Source organism: Drosophila suzukii, chromosome 2L (genome assembly GCF_043229965.1).
Source record: "Drosophila suzukii chromosome 2L, CBGP_Dsuzu_IsoJpt1.0, whole genome shotgun sequence".
In the NCBI taxonomy this organism is placed as follows: Eukaryota; Metazoa; Arthropoda; class Insecta; order Diptera; family Drosophilidae; genus Drosophila; species Drosophila suzukii.
This window is the reverse complement of record NC_092080.1, coordinates 19050002-19070307: the sequence shown is the minus strand read 5'-3', so window position 1 is coordinate 19070307 and position 20306 is coordinate 19050002. Positions and strand designations below refer to the sequence as shown.

At 43.1% G+C, this 20306-nt stretch overlaps 6 protein-coding genes across 32 annotated transcripts in view; 4 read left to right on the top strand and 2 right to left on the bottom strand.

The window, feature by feature from the left end:
• LOC139352964 (platelet binding protein GspB-like) overlaps window positions 1–1025 on the top strand; it is a 1774-nt gene extending 749 nt beyond the window's left edge. Inside the window, exon 2 of the mRNA XM_070995875.1 lies at window positions 106–1025. Within this exon, the coding sequence (XP_070851976.1) occupies window positions 106–384 (279 nt within the window). The 3' untranslated portion in view covers window positions 385–1025. The remainder of the gene's footprint in view (window positions 1–105) is intronic.
• The window catches only part of Piezo (piezo type mechanosensitive ion channel component), a 27881-nt gene extending 19712 nt beyond the window's left edge, over window positions 1–8169 (top strand). For 7 of the 23 annotated variants that reach the window (XM_070997661.1, XM_070997681.1, XM_070997678.1 and 4 more), the window contains 16 exons: window positions 1035–1100; window positions 1359–1504; window positions 1656–1907; window positions 2179–2553; window positions 2619–2695; window positions 3110–3361; window positions 3841–3876; window positions 4120–4272; window positions 5091–5229; window positions 5286–5647; window positions 5715–5861; window positions 5920–6064; window positions 6127–7060; window positions 7119–7629; window positions 7690–7831; window positions 7897–8169. In XM_070997661.1, coding sequence (XP_070853762.1) covers window positions 1035–1100; window positions 1359–1504; window positions 1656–1907; window positions 2179–2553; window positions 2619–2695; window positions 3110–3361; window positions 3841–3876; window positions 4120–4272; window positions 5091–5229; window positions 5286–5647; window positions 5715–5861; window positions 5920–6064; window positions 6127–7060; window positions 7119–7629; window positions 7690–7831; window positions 7897–8094 — 3935 coding nt within the window. In that variant the 3' untranslated portion in view covers window positions 8095–8169. The remainder of the gene's footprint in view (window positions 1–1034; window positions 1101–1358; window positions 1505–1655; window positions 1908–2178; window positions 2554–2618; window positions 2696–3109; window positions 3362–3840; window positions 3877–4119; window positions 4273–5090; window positions 5230–5285; window positions 5648–5714; window positions 5862–5919; window positions 6065–6126; window positions 7061–7118; window positions 7630–7689; window positions 7832–7896) is intronic. The other 16 variants (XM_070997693.1, XM_070997691.1, XM_070997684.1 and 13 more) reach the window with 9 other exon arrangements.
• On the top strand, window positions 3941–20306 carry RpS2 (ribosomal protein S2). 2 transcript variants are annotated; one of them, XM_065868909.2, is made up of 3 exons: window positions 3941–3950; window positions 19061–19076; window positions 19432–20306. In XM_065868909.2, the coding sequence occupies exon 3, from the start codon at window positions 19433–19435 to the stop codon at window positions 20237–20239; it is 807 nt and encodes a 268-aa protein (XP_065724981.1). In that variant the 5' UTR covers window positions 3941–3950; window positions 19061–19076; window position 19432; the 3' UTR covers window positions 20240–20306. The 2 variants fall into 2 exon arrangements, with proteins under 2 accessions (XP_065724981.1, XP_016945532.1); XM_017090043.4 differs by lacking the exon at window positions 3941–3950 and having other exon boundaries at window positions 18934–19076.
• LOC108020644 (uncharacterized) lies at window positions 9281–9785 on the bottom strand. Its single transcript, XM_065868911.2, has one exon. The coding sequence runs from the start codon at window positions 9739–9741 to the stop codon at window positions 9373–9375; it is 369 nt and encodes a 122-aa protein (XP_065724983.2). The 5' UTR covers window positions 9742–9785; the 3' UTR covers window positions 9281–9372.
• On the bottom strand, window positions 9940–16070 carry LOC108020616 (probable phosphorylase b kinase regulatory subunit beta). 4 transcript variants are annotated; one of them, XM_036820552.3, is made up of 12 exons: window positions 15920–16070; window positions 15706–15857; window positions 15149–15501; window positions 14740–15087; window positions 14139–14687; window positions 13595–13621; window positions 12776–12811; window positions 12169–12273; window positions 11539–12111; window positions 10863–11479; window positions 10527–10799; window positions 9940–10424 (listed from the first exon to the last, which is right to left on the bottom strand). In XM_036820552.3, exons 1-12 carry the CDS (start codon window positions 15937–15939, stop codon window positions 10133–10135), a joined length of 3345 nt encoding a protein of 1114 aa, XP_036676447.1. In that variant the 5' UTR covers window positions 15940–16070; the 3' UTR covers window positions 9940–10132. The 4 variants fall into 4 exon arrangements, with proteins under 4 accessions (XP_036676447.1, XP_016944465.1, XP_016944472.1 ...); XM_017088976.4 differs by lacking the exon at window positions 12776–12811; XM_017088983.4 differs by lacking the exons at window positions 12776–12811; window positions 13595–13621 and adding an exon at window positions 13147–13161.
• LOC108006137 (chitinase domain-containing protein 1) lies at window positions 16287–17951 on the top strand. The gene is made up of 5 exons (XM_017069596.4): window positions 16287–16650; window positions 16718–16907; window positions 16964–17167; window positions 17226–17625; window positions 17684–17951. The coding sequence occupies exons 1-5, from the start codon at window positions 16378–16380 to the stop codon at window positions 17823–17825; spliced, it is 1209 nt and encodes a 402-aa protein (XP_016925085.1). The 5' UTR covers window positions 16287–16377; the 3' UTR covers window positions 17826–17951.

Here is a 20306-nt window from a genome sequence, read left to right as displayed (position 1 = left end):
TTAAATAATCTATCAAGTGGTAAATTTTCAAAAGAAACGTTCGGCTTGCATCCCTGGAGAAAACCTTCCTGCCCAGATAATTCATTTCTCCCACAACCCAAACAGTCTGCGGATAAGGAGGAGGTGGTGACCATGCGTCACAAGTTACTGCATCGTCGTCACCAAAGCATGGGGAATGCCAGCTACTCATTGGACGAGGCCTCCCAGTCGCAATCGCAGCGCAAGCGCCTGTCCAGCAATTTATCCGGTTTCCGGGACGAGACCGCCCTGCGATCCGCCGAAAGACCACATAGCTGGGGACCCGTGGGTACGGCCTCCTATATGGAGTCGCTGATGTGCGCCTTCTACGAGCCCGCACTGCTGCATGGACCATGTATTGGATGAATCTTTACTCTAATAACATTAATTTTGCTAATTTATAACGAAACTCTGTACAAAAAATACCTTTTAATGTGCGTGCTCTACAAGCTAATAAAACCGATTGGGGTCGTGTGTAGCAGACCCCAAGCAACTGCCTCTCCGAGTCTGACCTGTAAATAACACTAATCTAGATTTACTTTGCTCCCAATTACTTCTTTGATGGTGAATGAAGGCGTAATCAGAGATCCTGAGCGCTTCTACAAGTGTATAATAAATCTTTAAATTGATCTACATGTGATTTCTAGAATCGATTTTTAAAAGCTTCAGGGGATTGATTGCATGAAGCAAATATAAAACTTTTCTAAATTTTTTCTAAAGCTTTTTACAATACTTTTTTTAAAATATCTCTTTTATTTGTTAAAAATGATATGGAATCTATTTTATAATATATAATTTGATTTACCAACTCTAAATAGATCCTTTTTTATACAAGCATATTGAATGCCGTGGGATCGGTTCAGAAATATACAATTTACAACATTTAAAACTTCGGCGTGCCGTTGCTAGAGTTATTTCTATCTTTATTTCAACTTAAAACAAACGTCTAAATTGTGTTCATTTTTTAAATTTTAATTTTTATTTTTTGTTTACTTTTGTATTTGATTATTTTTTAGAACATGGTTATCCACTTCCTGCACCAACAGTACGCAGAAGGAAGGAAATTAAATTACATCCACATGGTAAAGTTTTTGTTTGGTGTGCCTTATTTGTTCGATATTAACTCCCGCTATATAAGCTGCCCCATATACCGTGTATATATAAATTGTTCCCGATTAACTGCATGAAATTCTGTGTGCTGCTCTGTAAATTGAATGCATAATGAAAAAAGCCTTATCCTAACAACTCTTTACTAATATCCATCTTAATGTTGTTAAACACAATAAGTGATATATTTATTTAGAGTATTTAATAACGTTAAGTTTAATGTTCCCCTATAGCTACACGTGCTGGTGATTACTACATGTTCGAGGAGATGGACGATAAGTTTGAACTTGACCTGATACACGACGAGATTGATTTTCTGGAGGAGGAGAACATCACCGAGAGCGAGATGAAGATGCAGCGCCGCAAGACCCTCTACGATGTGAGTTTCCAGATATTTTCGATAGGGATTTTAATGAGACTAGAGCATTCTGCATGCCATCCTCCGCCCGCATGACTGTTGAACCGTATTTAAATTCTTGTAAATTCTCCAAAAACAAAAAATCTAAAATTGCCCCGACTTGTGATCAAAGGTGTGGAAGGATCTCAATGATGCCGAGTACCGTCGCCACTTCTATATGCGTGAGCGATCCTACGCCTCAGAGCCGGGATCTCGCATAGCCCTGAAGTTGGACGACGAAAAGGAGAAGGTTGGCCACGATCTGGGCCTAACCACCGACGACGATGAGGACGACGATACCATTGAATGCGATCTGGGCATGCGCACCTCGACGCTGTCCGAACCGCTTGATTTTGGTCGTCGCAGCCAGACGCTGCTCGAGGTTGTGAGTCTGAAGAGCAGAGTTACCTACATATCTTGTCTTTAATTGGCGCACCTCCTGTTGATATCACTTATTTTGCTCACGAGCTCAACTTTTTCAACTGCGCCCGCAATAATAACCTGCCGACCAGCAGTTGGGCGCACTCACCTCAAACTACTGTACAGAAATATACAAATTGTATAAGCTTCGTTTTTCGTTAAATCGTATAAATGTTTTTTGCCTGCCCTAACCATCCAGAAAAAATCTAACTCGATATATTTTTGTGCACCCACAGAAGTCGAAGGATGCTCCCACTGGAGATTTTCCCTCCACCAGCAAGGGCATCTCCAAGGAACGCGATGCGGCCACAGCTTCCAGTTCAGCTAGTCCAGCGCCCACCAGGGATGTGGGTGATCTGCCGGTAATACCACCACCTACTTCTGCTCCCGCACGTGAGGCCACCTCCAAGGAGACTTCCGATAGCAAGTCCAAAATGGAAGTGGATAGCGGCGAGGTGACAGCCAAGGATTCGGATGAGGACTTTGATACCAATCCTATTATCAGACTGCTCGAGGGCTTCTTGGTCACGTTGACCATAAGACTGAACCGCTTCTCCCGCAACTATCGCTTTGTGAATCGCATCCTGGCCGGCGAGAAGAAGACCCTCAAGGTGGGTTGGAAAATCTCATCAATACCGTATGGCTTCAGTTCTAATATTGGATATTTTCTTTACAGGAATCTAGCTCGCTGAATCGCCTGGGGCTGTCCAGTGCCGCTGCCATGTTCCACTTCCTCAAGTCTAATCTCGAGAGGTATTTAGAAAGCCATTCTGGAACCCAGGTCCAGTGTGCGCCGCTTGCGTTAAATTTAAATTAAGTTTTGAATTTTGATTTTTGGAAACTGGAAGCCCCCGAGCGTCCCTAGAGTAGCGTGTTCTGGTCGCGTTACGAAACGTTGATTTTACTTGTACTTTACGTTCGTTAAGAGTTGTGTTCGGTTTTGATTCACTATTTATTTGATATTATTTTTCTTCTTTTTATTTGCATATCCGTTTTACTTTTGTGTTCCGTGTGTTTGAAACTCTGTACCTGCTTCCACAACATACTATTACTCTCGAAACCAACAACACACCTACAACAATGTCTCACCACCTCACCTCCATCATTTGTGCCACCATGTTGTTGTTGAACCCAACCCGATCGATGTTGCTGTTGATGCTGTTGAAGCGATGAAAGTGACCCGCCCGCCTCCTCATCCACACCGCGGCGGGTGGTGATCTCCCCACAGAATGCCACCGAGCACTCAGACCCCACCAGCACCACACTGAACACGAACACAACAACCACACCGCTATCACCACCTGAACCACTGCAACCACCAACTACAACCAGTACACCACAGCAACAGCATCAGCATATTCGCGTTGCCGACGAAATCATCGAACTGCCTGTAGATACCGTTGATGGAGTCAGCCATAGGTAACCCAAAAACCCGAATTATTTGTTTTTTAATGCGGGAATTCCGATAGAATTTGAGATCATATTGTCAGCACATTTTCACAGAACAAGTTTTTAAGTAAATTCAATTTATTTTCCAAACTACAAATATAAAAAATTAAGTTCTTAAGTTTTTATATTTGGAGATGATACTTGATATACTTAGTTATTTAAATATTTTAGATTGGCACATCTAAAAATGTTAAAAATCAACCCACATTCAATTATCTGCACCGCTCAACATTTTTCATTTATTTTCATTGTGTTTTAAAAATCAGAATATTATCAATTACGCACATTTCATTTGACTAGAGCTAAATTAATTTCATGTGTCTATATGTATGCCAAAAAAACGAAAAATCCAGAATGAACAAAAACAGATCCTTACTAATTTCTTTTTCTTACATTTTACATTTTTCTGCGCGCATTTCGATCATCCGAATAAATTTTTGTTTTGTTAGAAAACAATCAATCAATTCATCGCCGCCAGCCAAGGGGTAAGTAGATCGAACCATACTATCAATATAAGACTAAACGAGATCAGTAAAAACTAACTAACACAGGACATGTACCTATGTGTCTGCTCTCTAAGATCTCCTAATATTTGAGCAATTTTCTCTAAATATATATATGTAAACCTCATCTAAAGTGCATTGTGACACCAATTTTCCATTTCACTCCATTCCATTCCTATCGCCACCCCATCCATGCGCTGTGACATATATAAATCGTATATATAGCACGATGCTCAGTCGAAAATCGGACTGTGGCCTGCCTGAGATACGCATTAAAGCGCCCTCTGTCGAGCGCGGTGCACATTATTACCATAATCACCACAGCGGCGGTGGCTCAGGATCCTTGAGCAAACACTGGTCCTACGAACAGGTGGACAGGTACTGGTCCCGCCCACTAACTATGCGTATAGCTCACTACCCCTTAGCCTATTGATGTGCCTATTAATGTGTTGGTGTCTTTCGGTTTGTGTTCGTAACGCTCTATAACTCTCTTTAAGGAGGTGGGTCGATTTAATGGAAAAATATCCTTGGGGAACTTATCTAAGGGCAAAAATAATATAATGATGATCAAGTAAAAGTGAACTACATTTGCGGCAATGTTTTAGAGAAAATAAAGTTTTTCCCGGAGATATTTATACTGATTATACCTTGTTAAACTTCTAATATCATTTTTTGAAAACAATCAAATTCCTATTTTTCCAATTTGTACTCAGAAAGTGGTTCCCAAGAACTGTTATTCATAAATCGACCCTCCCTACTCTATATCTATGTATCTTTCAAGCTCATGCCCATCCCCATGATCATGATCATACGGCCCAGCCCCATGACTCTACTATAACATCTATCACGACTCTCTGTCTCTCCCCTCTGTATCTTTTGGTAACTGTAACTGCATCTATTTCTGTATTTGTATCCGTATTCCTGCCTCTCCACTAAGTTGTATTCGCTGCTATGATTTAAACCTATCTCTATGCGTTCTTTGCTAGTATGTACCGATGTCTGGCTTCGATTAACCCTAGTTTAAACCTAGTTTTGTGTTCCACCCGAGTTCCACACGATGCACTCGCATGTAGACTGTGGAGCATGCAGCGCACACATTCCTAAAAAGAACAGCACCCGGCATGTCAAGTTGATAGATTCCACGAATCTGTGATGAGATGATATGTGATCTAATAATGTTTTTGCCGATTTTCCAGCGCGGGTGAATTTAATCTTGAGGAGGAGAACTTTGCCCAGCGAGATCATCATATCATTGTGGAGGTGCTGATCTCCTCGTGGTACGCTCTGTTGGCCAATACGGATCTCATTTGCTACATTGTGGTGTTCGTCAATCAGGTAAGTCGCTGACTTAATCGCCTCTGAAGCGTTATTTATTTACTTCCTCTTTTTAGGTGGTCAATGCCAGTCTTATCTCGCTGCCCCTGCCCATCATGGTCTTTTTGTGGGGCACCTTGTCTCTGCCACGTCCCACGAAAACCTTCTGGGTCACACTGATTGCCTACACCCAGGCCATTGTCCTGATCAAGTGCATCTTCCAGTTCAAACTGATCTGGTCTAACTACCACCAACTGCCCAATCAACCGCTGACACCTGCCAAAATCTTTGGCGTTGAGAACAAAGCCCACTATGCGATATACGACTTGATTCTGTTGTTGGTCCTGTTCCTGCATCGCTATCTGCTGAAATCGCAGGGCTTGTGGAAATCGGGCTACAAGGATACGGATAACCAGTTCACCAAACCCACCGCTAGCATGTAAGTAGCAGAGGTTCTTAAAGAAGCAGAGTATTTTGTATAACTTATATGTGTTTTCTTATTTCAGTGATGATCGCGATGATAGCGACAATCTATCGCAACCCGACTCCCGCCAGCTAAACGATGATGCTGCTCAGAAGTTGAGTCTCCAAGTGAGTCAGGCCTCTTTGCCAGGATCGCCTGAGTTCAGCAAGACTGGCATCAATCAGCTAGAGTAAGTCTAAGGCTAGGTAACTCAGAAAACTTTAATTATAATAATATTTTCATTTTAGACGCACCAAGTACACCTCTTCGCTGTACAAGTTCTTCTTTAGCCTGGTCCACAAATCCCGCCTAGCCACAGATGTTTACGCCCTGATGTTCCTCTGCGATTTTGTGAACTTCTTTGTGCTGCTCTTTGGTTTCACTGCATTTGGAGTGAGTCAAGATAAAATAATAAGACTCTTAAAAAATCTAAGTAATATATTATCCATTCCCAGACCCAACAAACGGAAAGCGATGAGGGAGTCCAGACTTATTTGGCGGAAAACAAAGTGCCCATACCATTCCTGATCATGTTGCTGGTTCAGTTCCTGCTCATTGTTATAGATCGAGCTCTGTATCTGCGCAAGGCCCTGGTGAACAAGATAATCTTCCACTTCTTCTCGGTGATTGGAATACACATCTGGATGTTCTTCGTGGTGCCGGCCGTTACGGAGCGAACTTTCAATTCCCTTGCACCACCAATCATTTTCTACGTGATCAAGTGTTTCTACATGCTGCTAAGCTCTTATCAAATCAAGTCGGGTTACCCCAAGCGCATTCTGGGCAACTTCTTCACCAAGGGCTTCTCAATGGTCAATATGATTGCCTTCAAGGTGTACATGCAGATTCCGTTCCTGTACGAGTTGCGTACAATTTTGGATTGGGTGTGCATCGATAGCACTATGACAATATTTGACTGGCTAAAGATGGAGGACATCTTCTCGAATATCTATCTGATTCGCTGCACCAGGCAGTCGGAGACTGATTTTCCGGCCATGAGGGCCCAGAAGAAGGCGTCCCTTTCAAAGCTGATCATGGGTGGCACCATTGTTCTGCTGATTGTAATCTGCATCTGGGGACCTCTGTGCCTGTTTGCCCTGGGCAATGCGGTGGGTACCTCGAATGTGCCCTACCACGTGTCGCTGTCGATAAGAATTGGACCCTATGACCCCATCTACACAACGAATAACTACGATAGTATCTTCGAGATCAATTCCGAAATGTACTCTCAAATGACCAACGCGTACCTAAAGGAGAAACAGGCACTGACTTTTATTGCTGGCTATGATCCAACGGATGTAGCGGCTGTTAAACTTGCAGGAAACTCGCCATCCCTTTGGAATATAGCACCGCCGGATAGGCAGCGGTTGCTAAATGATTTGAGAAACAGTAAGATATTTACTTAATCTTTAATTTCCAAATAACTTACCTGTTTTTACTATTTTAGATCACACACTAAAGGCCCGCTTTTCCTATTCCCTCACCCGAAAGGCTCCCGCCAAGGGATTGAAGGAAAATGTTGGCGATGAGCATGCCATTTCCCTGGACGAAACCTTCGAGGGACGGGCAGCACTTATACACATGCTTAGCGAAACTCATGACGTGGCGCCACTTCACAGTAATACTACAACCAATGGAACTATTACTCCCGAAATCGAGGAAGTGGTCGTGATTCCCGGCATGATACCGAAGTTTATTAAAGTTCTTAACTCTGGCGACGCTGCTGTGGTTGGTGTGTTGAGCGAAAAACACCACGAGTACCGACCGTTGGTTATCAAAATGCATCGGGACAACGAGACCAATGGGTTGTGGTGGGAGATACGGGACTTCTGCGACGATAACTTCTACAACGAAACGCTGTCCAAGTTCGCCTACAGCAACTGCACTTCGGGTATAGTGATGTACACATTCAACGATAAGAAATTCCCATCGACGTTCAGTTTCCTCACAGCGGGAGGGTAAGTGGGCACAAGGATTACCAGTAATGCAAGTTTTTATTATAATACTTATCTTTACAGTATCATTGGTTTGTACACCACCTTTGTGTTATTGGCCTCGCGCTTTATGAAGTCCTTCATTGGTGGTCAGAACCGAAAGATTATGTTCGAGGATCTGCCTTATGTGGATAGAGTGCTGCAACTTTGTCTGGATATTTATTTGGTAATTGAATGAGCATTGTCTTTAAATCGGCTAGGTTGTTACTGATACCTCTGTCCTTTTCCTAGGTACGCGAGGCTTTGGAATTCGCTCTGGAAGAAGACCTGTTTGCCAAATTGCTCTTCCTGTACCGATCGCCCGAGACGCTAATCAAGTGGACCCGTCCCAAGGAGGAGTACGTGGACGATGACGGCGACACCGACTCGATCCCCAGCCGAATGAGTGTGCGCCGACCCGAGCAGCTGCAGCCGCAGCAACCACAATAACATAGGCCTAACCCAAACGCTTAAGTAATCTAGAGTTTGTTTACGTATTTAGTACGTATTGCGTTATCGTAGGTTTCATAGTCTTTTTTAAACATTTTTTATATGAAGGAAGAACACACAAATCGAAACACAAAAGTACACATCACTCATTTATACAGTCGTTCGATTTTTTGTCAAAAGTACTGCCCGTGTGTGAAACTGTGTATTTAGTTTTAAGTAAGCGAAAAGTGTTGATGTTTGTTAGTTTAAACAAATGAAAATACTAGTAAATTGCCTAAACAAACAAAATAATTTATTTAAGTTACTTCTAAAAAAGTGTAAAAATGGAAGAATAAGATCGGAAGAATAATAATAATAATACTAATGATGAAAACTCATGTTCAGGGAATTTAGCATTTTACAGAAACCGTAATATAATAACTAAATTAAAGCATCCGAGTTATTAAGTAATAATAACTATAGCGGCTAGATAATTATTAATGTTTTATATTTATACGAATCGAAAATATCACTTAATATTAACCATATTGCATCGAATCGCATACATTTCTAAGCTATTTGCCTATGTGTGCCCTTTACAAAACTGATTAAAAATATTAAGTATGTGTTACTGATTGTTATAAAACTAAATCGATATATGTTGCATATATATAGAGCGTTGACTTTAGTTATAGGCATATCACGTGACATATTTTTGTATTGAATGCAAATATCATTTGCTTAAGCAACTGTTTTTAAGGCGAATTCATATCAAAATTTAAAATCTATTCTCTACCGCTTTGAAGGATATTGATCAACCACACAGATATCTCCCATATGCAATCTCTTAAAATTAGTAAACGCCAACTAAATCTGTATGTTCTATTTTACATATATATATCGAAACGAAATACGAAAAATTGTAGAGTCGAATAAAGATTTGTACCAAGAAACGAAAAACTTAAAACGTAATTATAATATGTACCTATTTTTATAGTTTAATTTCCAATATAAGCTTAATAACTACGTGGAATACTTACAAACTAAAATAAAGAATCGAAATTGATTGGTTGTTTGTTTTATTAATGCCTATATACCATCACTAAAGGGACTGCCATGGGTCGGAATTTTTCTTTGAGCATTTTTCCACCCCCTTCCAATATATTACCGAAAGCAGAAATATGCCTTTAATGAAAAATAAGATAAATTGTTTTCAGAGAGTATTTATTATTTAATTTTAAACTTAACACAGAATAAATTTACAAATATTGCAAAGTGGACTGAAGTTAGTATCCCCAATCAGGGAATTCGTGTGGCACAATTTCTATAATGGTTAAAGCGCATCTCACTGTCCTCACTCGTGGCACTCTCGCTGCTATCCTGGCGATTGATCTTGACTGCAGGATACACCTCCTCCCACTCGGACTCGCTGCGACTGAGGACACCGCGTCTTCGCGGTGTTGCAAGGGAGCTCTCCTGCTGCATTCTGGCGGTGGCAGCGGCTGGTGGCAGGGGCATCGGATTGTTCAACATTTGGATAACACTCTTGGACAGGCGAATCGACTGTATGCGGTTGTAGCCACTGCCCGTTGGCTTGTAGCGTTCTAGCCTCGATGTCAGGCGTGCCATCTCAGTGCTCATCCACTCGGGAGCGCGCATGATGTTCATGTACAACGACTGCTGGTCAAGTAAACCGAGTGGGGAATCGGACAAGAGCTTTTATAGCCAAGTGTGGGTGACATAAGCCGGGGTGCAAATCAATACGGCTTGCATTAAGCGAGGGTAGGACCTTAGTTGCGTGGGTTTCCACCCCCAGTGCTATTGACCTATTAACGAATCAAACACTCGGCCATGCAACACCTTCGATTATTGCAACAAAATATACATAACATTTAATTAAGAACTAGGCGAACGGCGAGGGACACAGAGAGAGACAAGTTAAATAAGAGTAACAGAATAAAATAGCCGCAAAATTCGAGCTAGTGGTGGGTCAGTGCAACGAAGATATGCCAAACTGTGCGTTATATATGTACATAATCTGGTTTCGAGGTCTCTGCGCTTAAGACACCTTGCAGTTGTCGTCGAACAAACGATCACCATCGAGCTGAACATCCTCATCGTTGGTGGAGAATATACCGCCCTGCAAGACCTTGTTGACGGCAGCGCGAGCCAAATAGCCCGTGGTCTCCGAATATGGCAGAGAGTAGAAAGCCTTGAGATCCTCGTTTTTGGTCTGCTGAGGTTGCGGCTTTGGTGGGTGCTGTATGTTGTTGTCCTTGCAGTACATCGCAAACGCCTCAGCCAAGATGTCATCCAAGTCTAGAGCTTGCTTGAAGTGCAGCTCAGGATTACTGAAATATTAATAAAACAATAATCAAGTCAAATTATTTTTTTTAAATATAAAAAATTAAAAATGTATAAAATATTTTTAGAGAACTAAACTTATATCTTACCGATTGAGAATTGTGGCCACAATGCAAAGAAGCTCCACGGTTATCTGACGCCTTTCCGGACGGTCAATGCAAATCAGAGTCTCCTCGACCAGCAGATTAAAGGTCAGCTCGCCGCGACTCATGTTGGTCAGTGTGGGTGTGGCTGGCAGATGATGACCCTGGGTCAAAATGCCCTGAGGTGTTCGCTGAAGGATCTCCCAGATTTTGTTGTAGAAATGTTTTGGCACCCGGCACAAGCAGCCCTCAAGTTGGCGACGTTGCAGGGTGGTAAGCCTATTCAAAATGTATTTATATGTTTTTAATCTCGATAACTTGCTTCCGAATACTTTCACTTACTTTTCCTCCACAGCCCACTCGCTGACAGTTAGAACTTTCTGAAGAAGTATGCGGACTTGGAAGGGCGAGAGATTATCCACATCGATGCTTTGTTGTCCTGAGATTTGCAGATAGATTCGCATGGCCTCCAGTACCCAACCAATGCGTATTTTAAGTATGCCACGGAACATAGATGGATTAGTGGCTATCAGACGCCCACAATACAGAACCACTTCCTGCTGCAGCACCGCCTGAATGACGTCGTACGGCTGGACACTAGTGTACATGACATTTTGGATCTCCGCCGGCGTCATGGGCTTGTCGAACACAGTCTCCTTCTGGCCAATGATGCCCACTGTGAGTTCCTTGCCATTCACCAGCACGGTGGTAATGAATGGACTGATGGAGTCCACAATATGGTGGAGAAGGGAGGAGCAGTATCGCACGGCCCGCCAGTAGCGAAGAGAACCAGCGCGATGGTAGAGCTGGGTCAAGGCTGTGCTTACATTCAGGCCGTTGACCTCGAAGTGCGGACCCTCGCGGTTAAGAATAATACCCCACAATTGGCACAGACAGTAAATGGAATCCGTGTTCCGAAGAGCATTGATGATGTCTGGCGTGGGTTTGGTATCGAAGTGCTGGAATACAGATTGAGATATAAGAAATCTGATAGTGTTCTTTCAATTAATTTACTAACCGCAACTGAAATCTTTTCCTCAATATAAGTCAGTGCTTTGGGCACATCTGTCAGCGATTGATAGCCAATGTACTCATGGTTTATCTGCGAGAATGCATTCTCGTTGTCGGTCAGATCGCTCTGGTTCATGAAATCCAGATGCTCGATGCACGAACTGCTGATCAGATTCTGCAGACGACCGATGCGAACTTTCATGCCATCGCAGTAGCCCTTTTTGAGCATGGCCAGCAGGTCGAGCATCTCCTTGAACTGCGGATCTCGCATGTGCTCCTCCCGGATGAGGAGGCAAACCGTGGGCCGTCCCGATAAGCGCCAGTACTTGCCCACAAACTGTAGCTCTGTCTTGATGTCGTCAATTAGCAGAGCCATGTCCCGGTAGAGATAAAAGTCGGAAACCTCGAAGATCAGTGGGTAGCAGAGAACGGTCATGCCGCAGATTCGGTAGACCTTGCTGGTGCCCAAGGAACCCACGGGTCTCGATGGACGACCGGACAAGCCAACCTTGTTGTTGACTCCGAGATGTTGATAGACTTTAATGAGCTCTGTGGAGCTCCAGATTTGCACAGGTTCCACCTGGTGAAATAAAAATGGTTATATCTTTGAAAATATGAGTACCGATCAGGGACTCACCTCATGTGGCGTCTGTGTTTGAATTCCATAAGTGGCCATCATGGCCTGCAGTCGCATGGACTCTGCAATCAGGACAATCTGCACCACAAGATCAGTGGCAGTGCCCTGTAAGGATAACCAAATATTATTACTAAACGTACAACATTTCTTATGATGGATTAAAAATGTTAGGATGCATTAGGCCAATTCAAGATTCTTTGATTTTAATCACATTACAAGAAAATTTTGACTAGCCAAATGCCAAAATGCAAAAACACACAAAGGGGAAAATAAGGTAGGAAAAGGTTGGGGGAATACTAGCAAAGGAGATATTGGGGAATATAAGGTACACAAGTTTAGGGATATTTTCATGCCAAACAAATATTAGACGGCGGTACAGCCAAACACAATATTTTGAAATAACTTACAAAAGAATTTAGAAAATATTTTAGACCTTTTTTAGTTACCGAATTTTAAAAGATTTTAATACGTGATTAAGTGCATTATTTTTGGTGGTTATTATGGCTCTTTTTTAGGAAAATTCGAATTTATATAATTTCTGCCGATTTGTGTCCCTAAACAAAATTAAAAGACCCAGCCCAGGCCAAATTTTTCAACCACAAATTACCTTCTTGTCATCCAATATTATAGGAATGCGTGGTTTCTTTATGCAAAGTGTGGAATTTTTAGTAGAGGAACATATGGATATTTAGCAATGACATTAAATTAGTAATAAACATATTCGAGGGGCTCAAGCAAAGCTGCTGTCTTCGGCATTTTATGTTCAAACGCTGCCCGGGAAAAACATTTGTAATTAGATAATTGGGAGGCGTGATCATTGTTTTGGAATATTTGAAAGCCAATTCCCAGTGTTAACACCTTTGCAATAACGTTAAGCCAAGTCAAGCTGGATTTTTCTGCAGCCTTGTGGTTAATTACATGAGTTAGGAACTGCAAACTACGTAAATAAACCCAAATGTCTGGTGACAAATTACTTACAGTGCCCGGTTTAGCCTACAGAGCGTGTGTTTATGTTGATTTTTAAACAAAATATGCAGTTTATTGATAGGTATATAGAGAGGAAAGAAAACCGAAAAGAGTAAAGAGAAAACTTTTGATTTAGATTCCAAAAAGAATTTGTTCACAATATACAAATAAAACGGGGATACAGAAATAATAATTCATACTGAAAATAAGCAAATAATCATTTCTATAGTGTAGGTGTGTGTGTGTTTTGATCGTTAAGTGTGTCATAGTTATATCTTTTCGATCAGTGTGTCTTGCCGAACATGAAAAAGCCACAATAGTAAGTTAACTAGGTGATCTTTGGTGCGATTGTGTCTGTGGTCTAAAAAGCATAATTTAGTTTGTACACATACGTATTTCTATGTAATTTTGAATTTAGATATCAACAATTATTTTTTGGTATAGCAGGACATCTACTTACTTTGTGTTTTTCGTCAATAGCTTTGCCCTGTTATTACGAAACCAATTATTATACAATTTGGGTTTTAATGGACGGTTTGATTTTGTTCGTTTTGGATATATAGATGTGTGGTAGCAGTAGAATGTGGTAGTGGTTGGTAGTAGAGAATGAACAGAATGTAGATAGAATTAAATATCAAGAGCCAATTATTCACTTAACCCATATAAAGTACTTAGGCAACAGAACATAACTTATGTGTAAAAGGTACCAATTTGGGAGCGAACGCAGACACACACGGCAGACACACAAAACTCATCAGCGGCAGCGGCGGCAGAAGCGGAATCTCCCAGATAACCAAGTCTAAAGCCCTTTAAAACCCGACGCTATGAAATGTCATTGTTATAAACAGTTTTTAAAATTAATACTTATAGTCAAAGTTTGTTAACCCGAATAAATCAACCATAACTTAGGACTTTTGATAGGATAGCTTCACCTTTTGAATTTAAATCGAATTAATCACTTCATAGCGTTTAATACCCTACATAGAACCCCGATTCCAACTCACCTGGAAGGCCGAATACCGACCCGCCCTTCTGGGGCGATTGTAGCTTGGCAAGTAGCGGCGAATTGGATCTAATTCGTTAATGTGCAGTAGTCCAGCGGTCAGTAGCTGGGCGATGATGAAGAAGGATTGTCCCCAGAGGAACAGCGACTGCGATGGAGCCCGCATGTAGGAGCCATCTCCATCCGGGGCATAGTACATCGTCACCACGGGATCTCCATTGACATCTGTACGCAAACAGCGCCTCAGGTCGTTCTGGAACTCCTCGATCTGTTCGTTGTTGTTCTTGAATACGCCATCGATAATCATGGCTATAAAGAAGAGCGGCCATTCGCACTCGAGTCCTTCGAACTCCTTTAGCTCCCCAGAATGATAGTAGCGCCGAGATTTGTCCTCGTTTTTGCTGAGGAAACCATCGCGGGTGAAGCGCTTGAAGCCCATTTTGCAGCGCAAACGATTAACCACATTCTGTTTGGTCTGCTCCACGAGTCGATCCTCATGCGAGGCAAAGGCTGGGAAGGATAGGGTGAGCAGCAGGGAAGCATCCACTCCCTGAAAAGGTAGATTAGTTAATAAAGTACAGAGATTACAGAATATACATGACCTTTGAACTGGACTCCCTGGGCAGCATGGTTTCGAAAATACTGCGATTGCGGTTGTGGGCATCAATGTCCACATAGACAACGCTCCACGAAGCTCCCTTCTCGCCGAACAGGTTACATCCGTTGATGGCCTCAAGGGCGGACTTGGCCATGCCAATGGAGGAGGCATGGATCTCCGGGGTGCCATTGTTGTACTTGGAGCCCCGCTCCCACATGCCAAAGTCGGGGGTACGGTAGGCGCGCTCCACGTAGTACACGAGATTCTGAACAAAGGCCACCTCGTCGTGGGTGTAGATGATCTGCAGGCCGGAGGTTATCATCTGGACAAGGAAAAGCAGGTAGAGGGAAACCTAGGGAAGGGAAAACATTGCCTTTAAGTAGACTATTTGATAAGAAATCCTCCGCACTCACGCAGTCGATCTGCAGATGATTGTAAAACTCATCAGGGTAGATCTTCTCGCCGGTGTGTAGCTGGAACTTGCTGTGGAGGGCATGTTGGTTGGACTGGCGCTGCTTGAAGAGCTCCACACGCGATGCCTGCTTGACCCAGCACTCCAGGATGCCTCGCATACACTTCACAGTGCTCTGGCCCAGTTCGTAGGACTTTCCGCGGTCATCGTCGATCCGCCTGTAGGCCTGGTACAAACTCCAAACGGCGGAGGCACAGTACACACTGTCTCGCACGGATCCCACCACCTGGTCGGTGCTCATCACGGGAAACAGGCCGGTGATGGGGCTCTGGTAGCGCAGCAACTGACGCTTGACTGCGGGAGGAGAAAGTATTAGAATCTCCAGGTTATCGCCTCCACTGCACTGGCAGTGCAAATAAACAAACGATTCTGTTTACAATCAAGCTTGGGGCGTCGACATTTCGCGATGTGCGATGCTTATTAATAGACGCCATCAATTGGTGCTCAATTGGCCGCCCCACAGACGGAGCTGCAAGGTTATATAAATCAAGGCCTCACCGATGCCATAGTAGATGTCCAGCTGCTTCACCGTGTCCTCGTAGTTGGACGTTTTTAGGAACTGGTCCAGGTTTATGTCCTCCAAGCTGTTGTGGCGTCCGCTGTCCGGAGCCCCCGAACTGCCGCCTGGAGTTGTGACCGAGAGACCGAGTCTTGGGGTGGGAAAATAGTATATATTTTTATCATAAGACACTTTATAGCGTTTAACACTTACGATTTCGGCACATTACGCATTATTTTTTCGCCAATTGAATCCTCCAATAAGAAAATGTACCAAAGTCAAAAAAAAGTCAAATGCTTCTAACAGCTGAGCAGCTTTTCGCTGGGATCTGGCAACGCCGTTTGTTGAAATTGGGGATGAAAGCTTGGCGATAAATATAAGGCGGGAAATTCAAATGGGAAGCTAAAGCACGTAGAAAAACTCGTACAAGAATGTGTACATTTAATATAAACCGATTTCCATTAATTAATTAAAATTAAAATTAAAATTTTAAATTTTCCTTTCCAACAGTTCGATATCCTACATAGGGTGACCACTTCTACCTTGCCAAGCAGCCCTGGCCAATAAGTGTCAGTTAACTTCGTTATGGTCATACTGCTGCCGGTTTTTTTGTTGTATGCTATTTGTTTCTGTGCGATTTATGCCTTCGTCCTGATCCTCCTCCTGTCAAAATGCGTGCGCCTGATGCGCTCGTGCTCCTCCTCGCTGTCCTGCTTCTCCTGCTGACCTGCGTACTCGGAACCCTCGCCCCGGACAGCCAGAAACCGAAAGGGAAGCCCAAGGAAAGTTCACTGCGTGGCGGTCCCCAAGACAACGATGTTTTCGACCTAGGATTGGTGAATCCCGAGCCCCTGGCCAAGGACATAGTGACCAACCATCGGGGGTACTTCAAGGAGACGGGACTGAGGCGCTTCAATGGCACCACATTGGGCTATGTGACCCCAGTAAGTGGGAGGGAAAATACCCCCCTATTTGTGTATGTATAGTGAATGCATCGTTTACTTTTTTTAGTGGAACTCTCATGGCTATGATGTGGCCAAGATATTTGCCAAGAAGTTCGACATCATCTCGCCTGTTTGGCTGCAGATTGTGAAGCAGGGAGATCGCTATGCCGTGGCAGGAACCCATGACATCGATGCAGGCTGGGTGAGCGACGTCAGGAGAAAGGGAAAACAGGCCCACAATCAGCGAACAGTAAAGGGTATACACATTTTATCCCGTTTCTGCAATCTCAAACTTACGATCCTTAAATTTTAGTGTTTCCCCGCTTCATATTCGACCACTTTACCGATCGGGACATCAAACTACTGCTTAGCGATGCACATGAGAGGACAAAAGTAAACGAAGTGCTGATCAAGTGCTGCAAGGACAATGGCTTCGATGGCCTCGTCCTGGAGGTGTGGTCCCAACTGGCTGGACGCATAGATGATAAGATCCTGTACGCATTGGTTCTGCAAATGGGTGGGTTTAATGAGTTAAATAATGTTTTAATCATTATTAAGCTCAGTTCCGCCTGCAGCCAAAGAACTCCAGAAACAGCAGCTGCGCCTCATACTAGTTATTCCCCCATTTCGCAAGGATACGGGACATCTTTTCGGAGAGAAGCACATGGACAAGCTGTTTAAGCACATATTCGCCTTCTCGCTAATGACCTACGACTTCTCCAGCGTGCAGCGCCCTGGAGCGAATGCACCCCTCTATTTCGTCCGCAAGGCGGTTGAGACTATTGCCCCAGAAGGTTGTCCTGATATGGCTGCAAAGCGTGCTAAAATTCTGATGGGCCTGAATATGTACGGCAATGATTATACGCCTGATGGCGGTGGACCCATCACCTTCTCACAGTACTTGGATCTGGTGAGGCATGTGAAGAAGCATTTGACTTACGACGAGCGGGATGTTGAGAATTTCTTCGAAATCAAGTGAGTTTATATTTGCTTGAGTTTGAGGTGAAGACTGTTAATTTTGTTGTATTTTCAGAAATGATGACGGTCGCCACATTGTCTTCTATCCCACTCTCTACTCTATCAACGAGCGCATTAAGCTGGCCCAGGAGCTGGGCACTGGCATTTCCATCTGGGAACTCGGGCAGGGCCTAAACTATTTCTACGATCTCTTTTAGTTAGTTTGTAAGCAGCATGCAATGCACAAAATGAACTGTCCGCTAAAATAGCTAAAACGCTTCTTACCAATAAATGAACACATTTTTTATTTTTGCCTAAGGATTAATAAGCAAGAAAAAACTGAATACTATGTAAAATGCCATTGTAATTTAAATTTAAGATAGTGCGCCAAATAGACTCCCCAGCCCTGTAAAAATGATCGGTTGTTGCAAATCAAAAATTGTTTATCGATGCATTTTTTTTATACAAGTACTGAATGGTCGAATGATGTTGCCGTTAAATTATTTTATAGTCTGTTTAGAGGGATTTCTGCATCCTTTTGTATTTGTTTTTTATTAAAGTGTCCTCCTAACGCTTCAAGTTTGGAACCAATTACAAATAATTATTTTGTAAATTTCACTTAAAACCAATTTGGTAACCTTAGTCGCTTTTTATATTGAATTATATCTACATATCTTATTTTTAATGTGTGAGATTAATTTTTTCTTGAAATGCGTGGCCCTGCTAATTTTCTAAAGATTGTTGCATTAATAGCATTAATAAATAATTGTCTCTCGGGTGTCACTGATCTGTGCCTTATGCAAGTTAGGTTGTTTGCCATTCGAGAGGCAGTAAATTACAATGTCTTAAACAAAGAATATTTTTTTTGGAAAATGTTTTTTTGTAGAAAAATTAAGACTAATTAAGATTCAGAAGAAGAGAAAATTCGGATGCATGGTCTGTCTGTGATAGGTCGCATATATAATTAACATTATTAAAGATAAATTTTGGTTTGACTGATCGTGTCACAATTTAAAAAATCTGCTATTCCATAAAATAGCGATGAGTACAAGCATGTTTTAGTTTTTAGCAAACATATTAGTCAGCGGCAGATTTTAGTTATGGATGATAAGTCAAAATTGCATTTAAATTTTTCGTTGTATTCCATTTTACTAACAACTCAATTTACATGTCCGTTTCTATGTCCAATTCTATTTTTTTTCTTAAAATACAAACAATTAGCTGCGGTCAATATAATACAAAAGTTAAATTTAGATCTAATAGTTTTCATTTTATTAGCGGTAGAAATACATATTCACGTTCTCTTTTGAATGTGAACGGGTCGATGTTTCGCTGTGTGTAGAGGATATAACCGTGGCTATCGTTTGAACAGGCTTATCGGTCTATCGAAAGGTGTTTTCCCAGCTCTAAACGGATGGCTCGGCCATTTCGTTTTTGTCTTCACCCCAATAAAGTTGATAGACCTACAAGTAAGATTTTTCGAATTGAATTTTGTGGGATTTAATTAATAACAACGTAGAGTAAATGTACTTCTACACAGCCAGTGTACTGAAAAATGTTAAAGCTAATTTAAAGAGGAAAATTCTAAACTATGCAGCGTGTTTTGTAAAAAATCAATTTTTCCTTCTGTTACACCACGTGTTCCAAAATGGCGACGGTTAAAAAATGCCCGTAAAATGATGAATACCTTAAATACCTTTTGCGGTTTCCACCAGAAGGCTTCGGCTTAATGATGGGCTTAGGCGTCTGACTCAACATCAGATAAACGAATCTTCCATTACCAACTCGGAACTAACCTAATTTCGATCACTTTTCCCCTTCCAGAATGGCGGACGCAGCTCCAGCCCGTAGTGGATTCCGTGGCGGATTTGGCTCTCGTGGTGGTCGTGGTGGACGCGGTCGTGGCCGTGGACGCGGCGCCCGCGGTCGTGGCGGCAAGGAGGACTCCAAGGAGTGGGTGCCAGTTACCAAGCTAGGTCGCCTGGTGCGCGAGGGCAAGATCAAGTCTTTGGAGGAGATCTACCTGTACTCCCTTCCCATCAAAGAGTTCGAGATCATCGACTTCTTCCTGGGATCCGCGCTGAAGGACGAGGTGCTGAAGATCATGCCCGTGCAGAAGCAGACGCGTGCTGGTCAGCGTACCCGTTTCAAGGCCTTCGTGGCCATCGGCGACAACAACGGCCACATTGGTCTGGGTGTTAAGTGCAGCAAGGAAGTGGCCACCGCCATCCGCGGCGCCATCATCCTGGCCAAGCTGTCCGTGGTGCCCGTGCGCCGTGGCTACTGGGGCAACAAGATCGGCAAGCCCCACACCGTGCCCTGCAAGGTCACCGGCAAGTGCGGTTCCGTCTCCGTGCGCCTCATCCCCGCCCCCCGTGGTACCGGCATCGTCTCGGCCCCCGTGCCCAAGAAGCTGCTGACCATGGCCGGTATTGAGGATTGCTACACCTCGGCCCGTGGCTCCACTGGAACCCTCGGCAACTTCGCCAAGGCCACCTATGCTGCCATCGCCAAGACGTACGCCTACTTGACCCCCGATCTGTGGAAGGAGATGCCCCTGGGCTCCACTCCCTACCATGCATACTCGGACTTCCTGTCCAAGCCCACTCCTCGCCTGCACGCCGATGCCTAAGTGAGCACCATCGAGGCCAAGTAATCCAGAGTTTTTGAATAAAGTCATAAACCTTAAAATATAATAA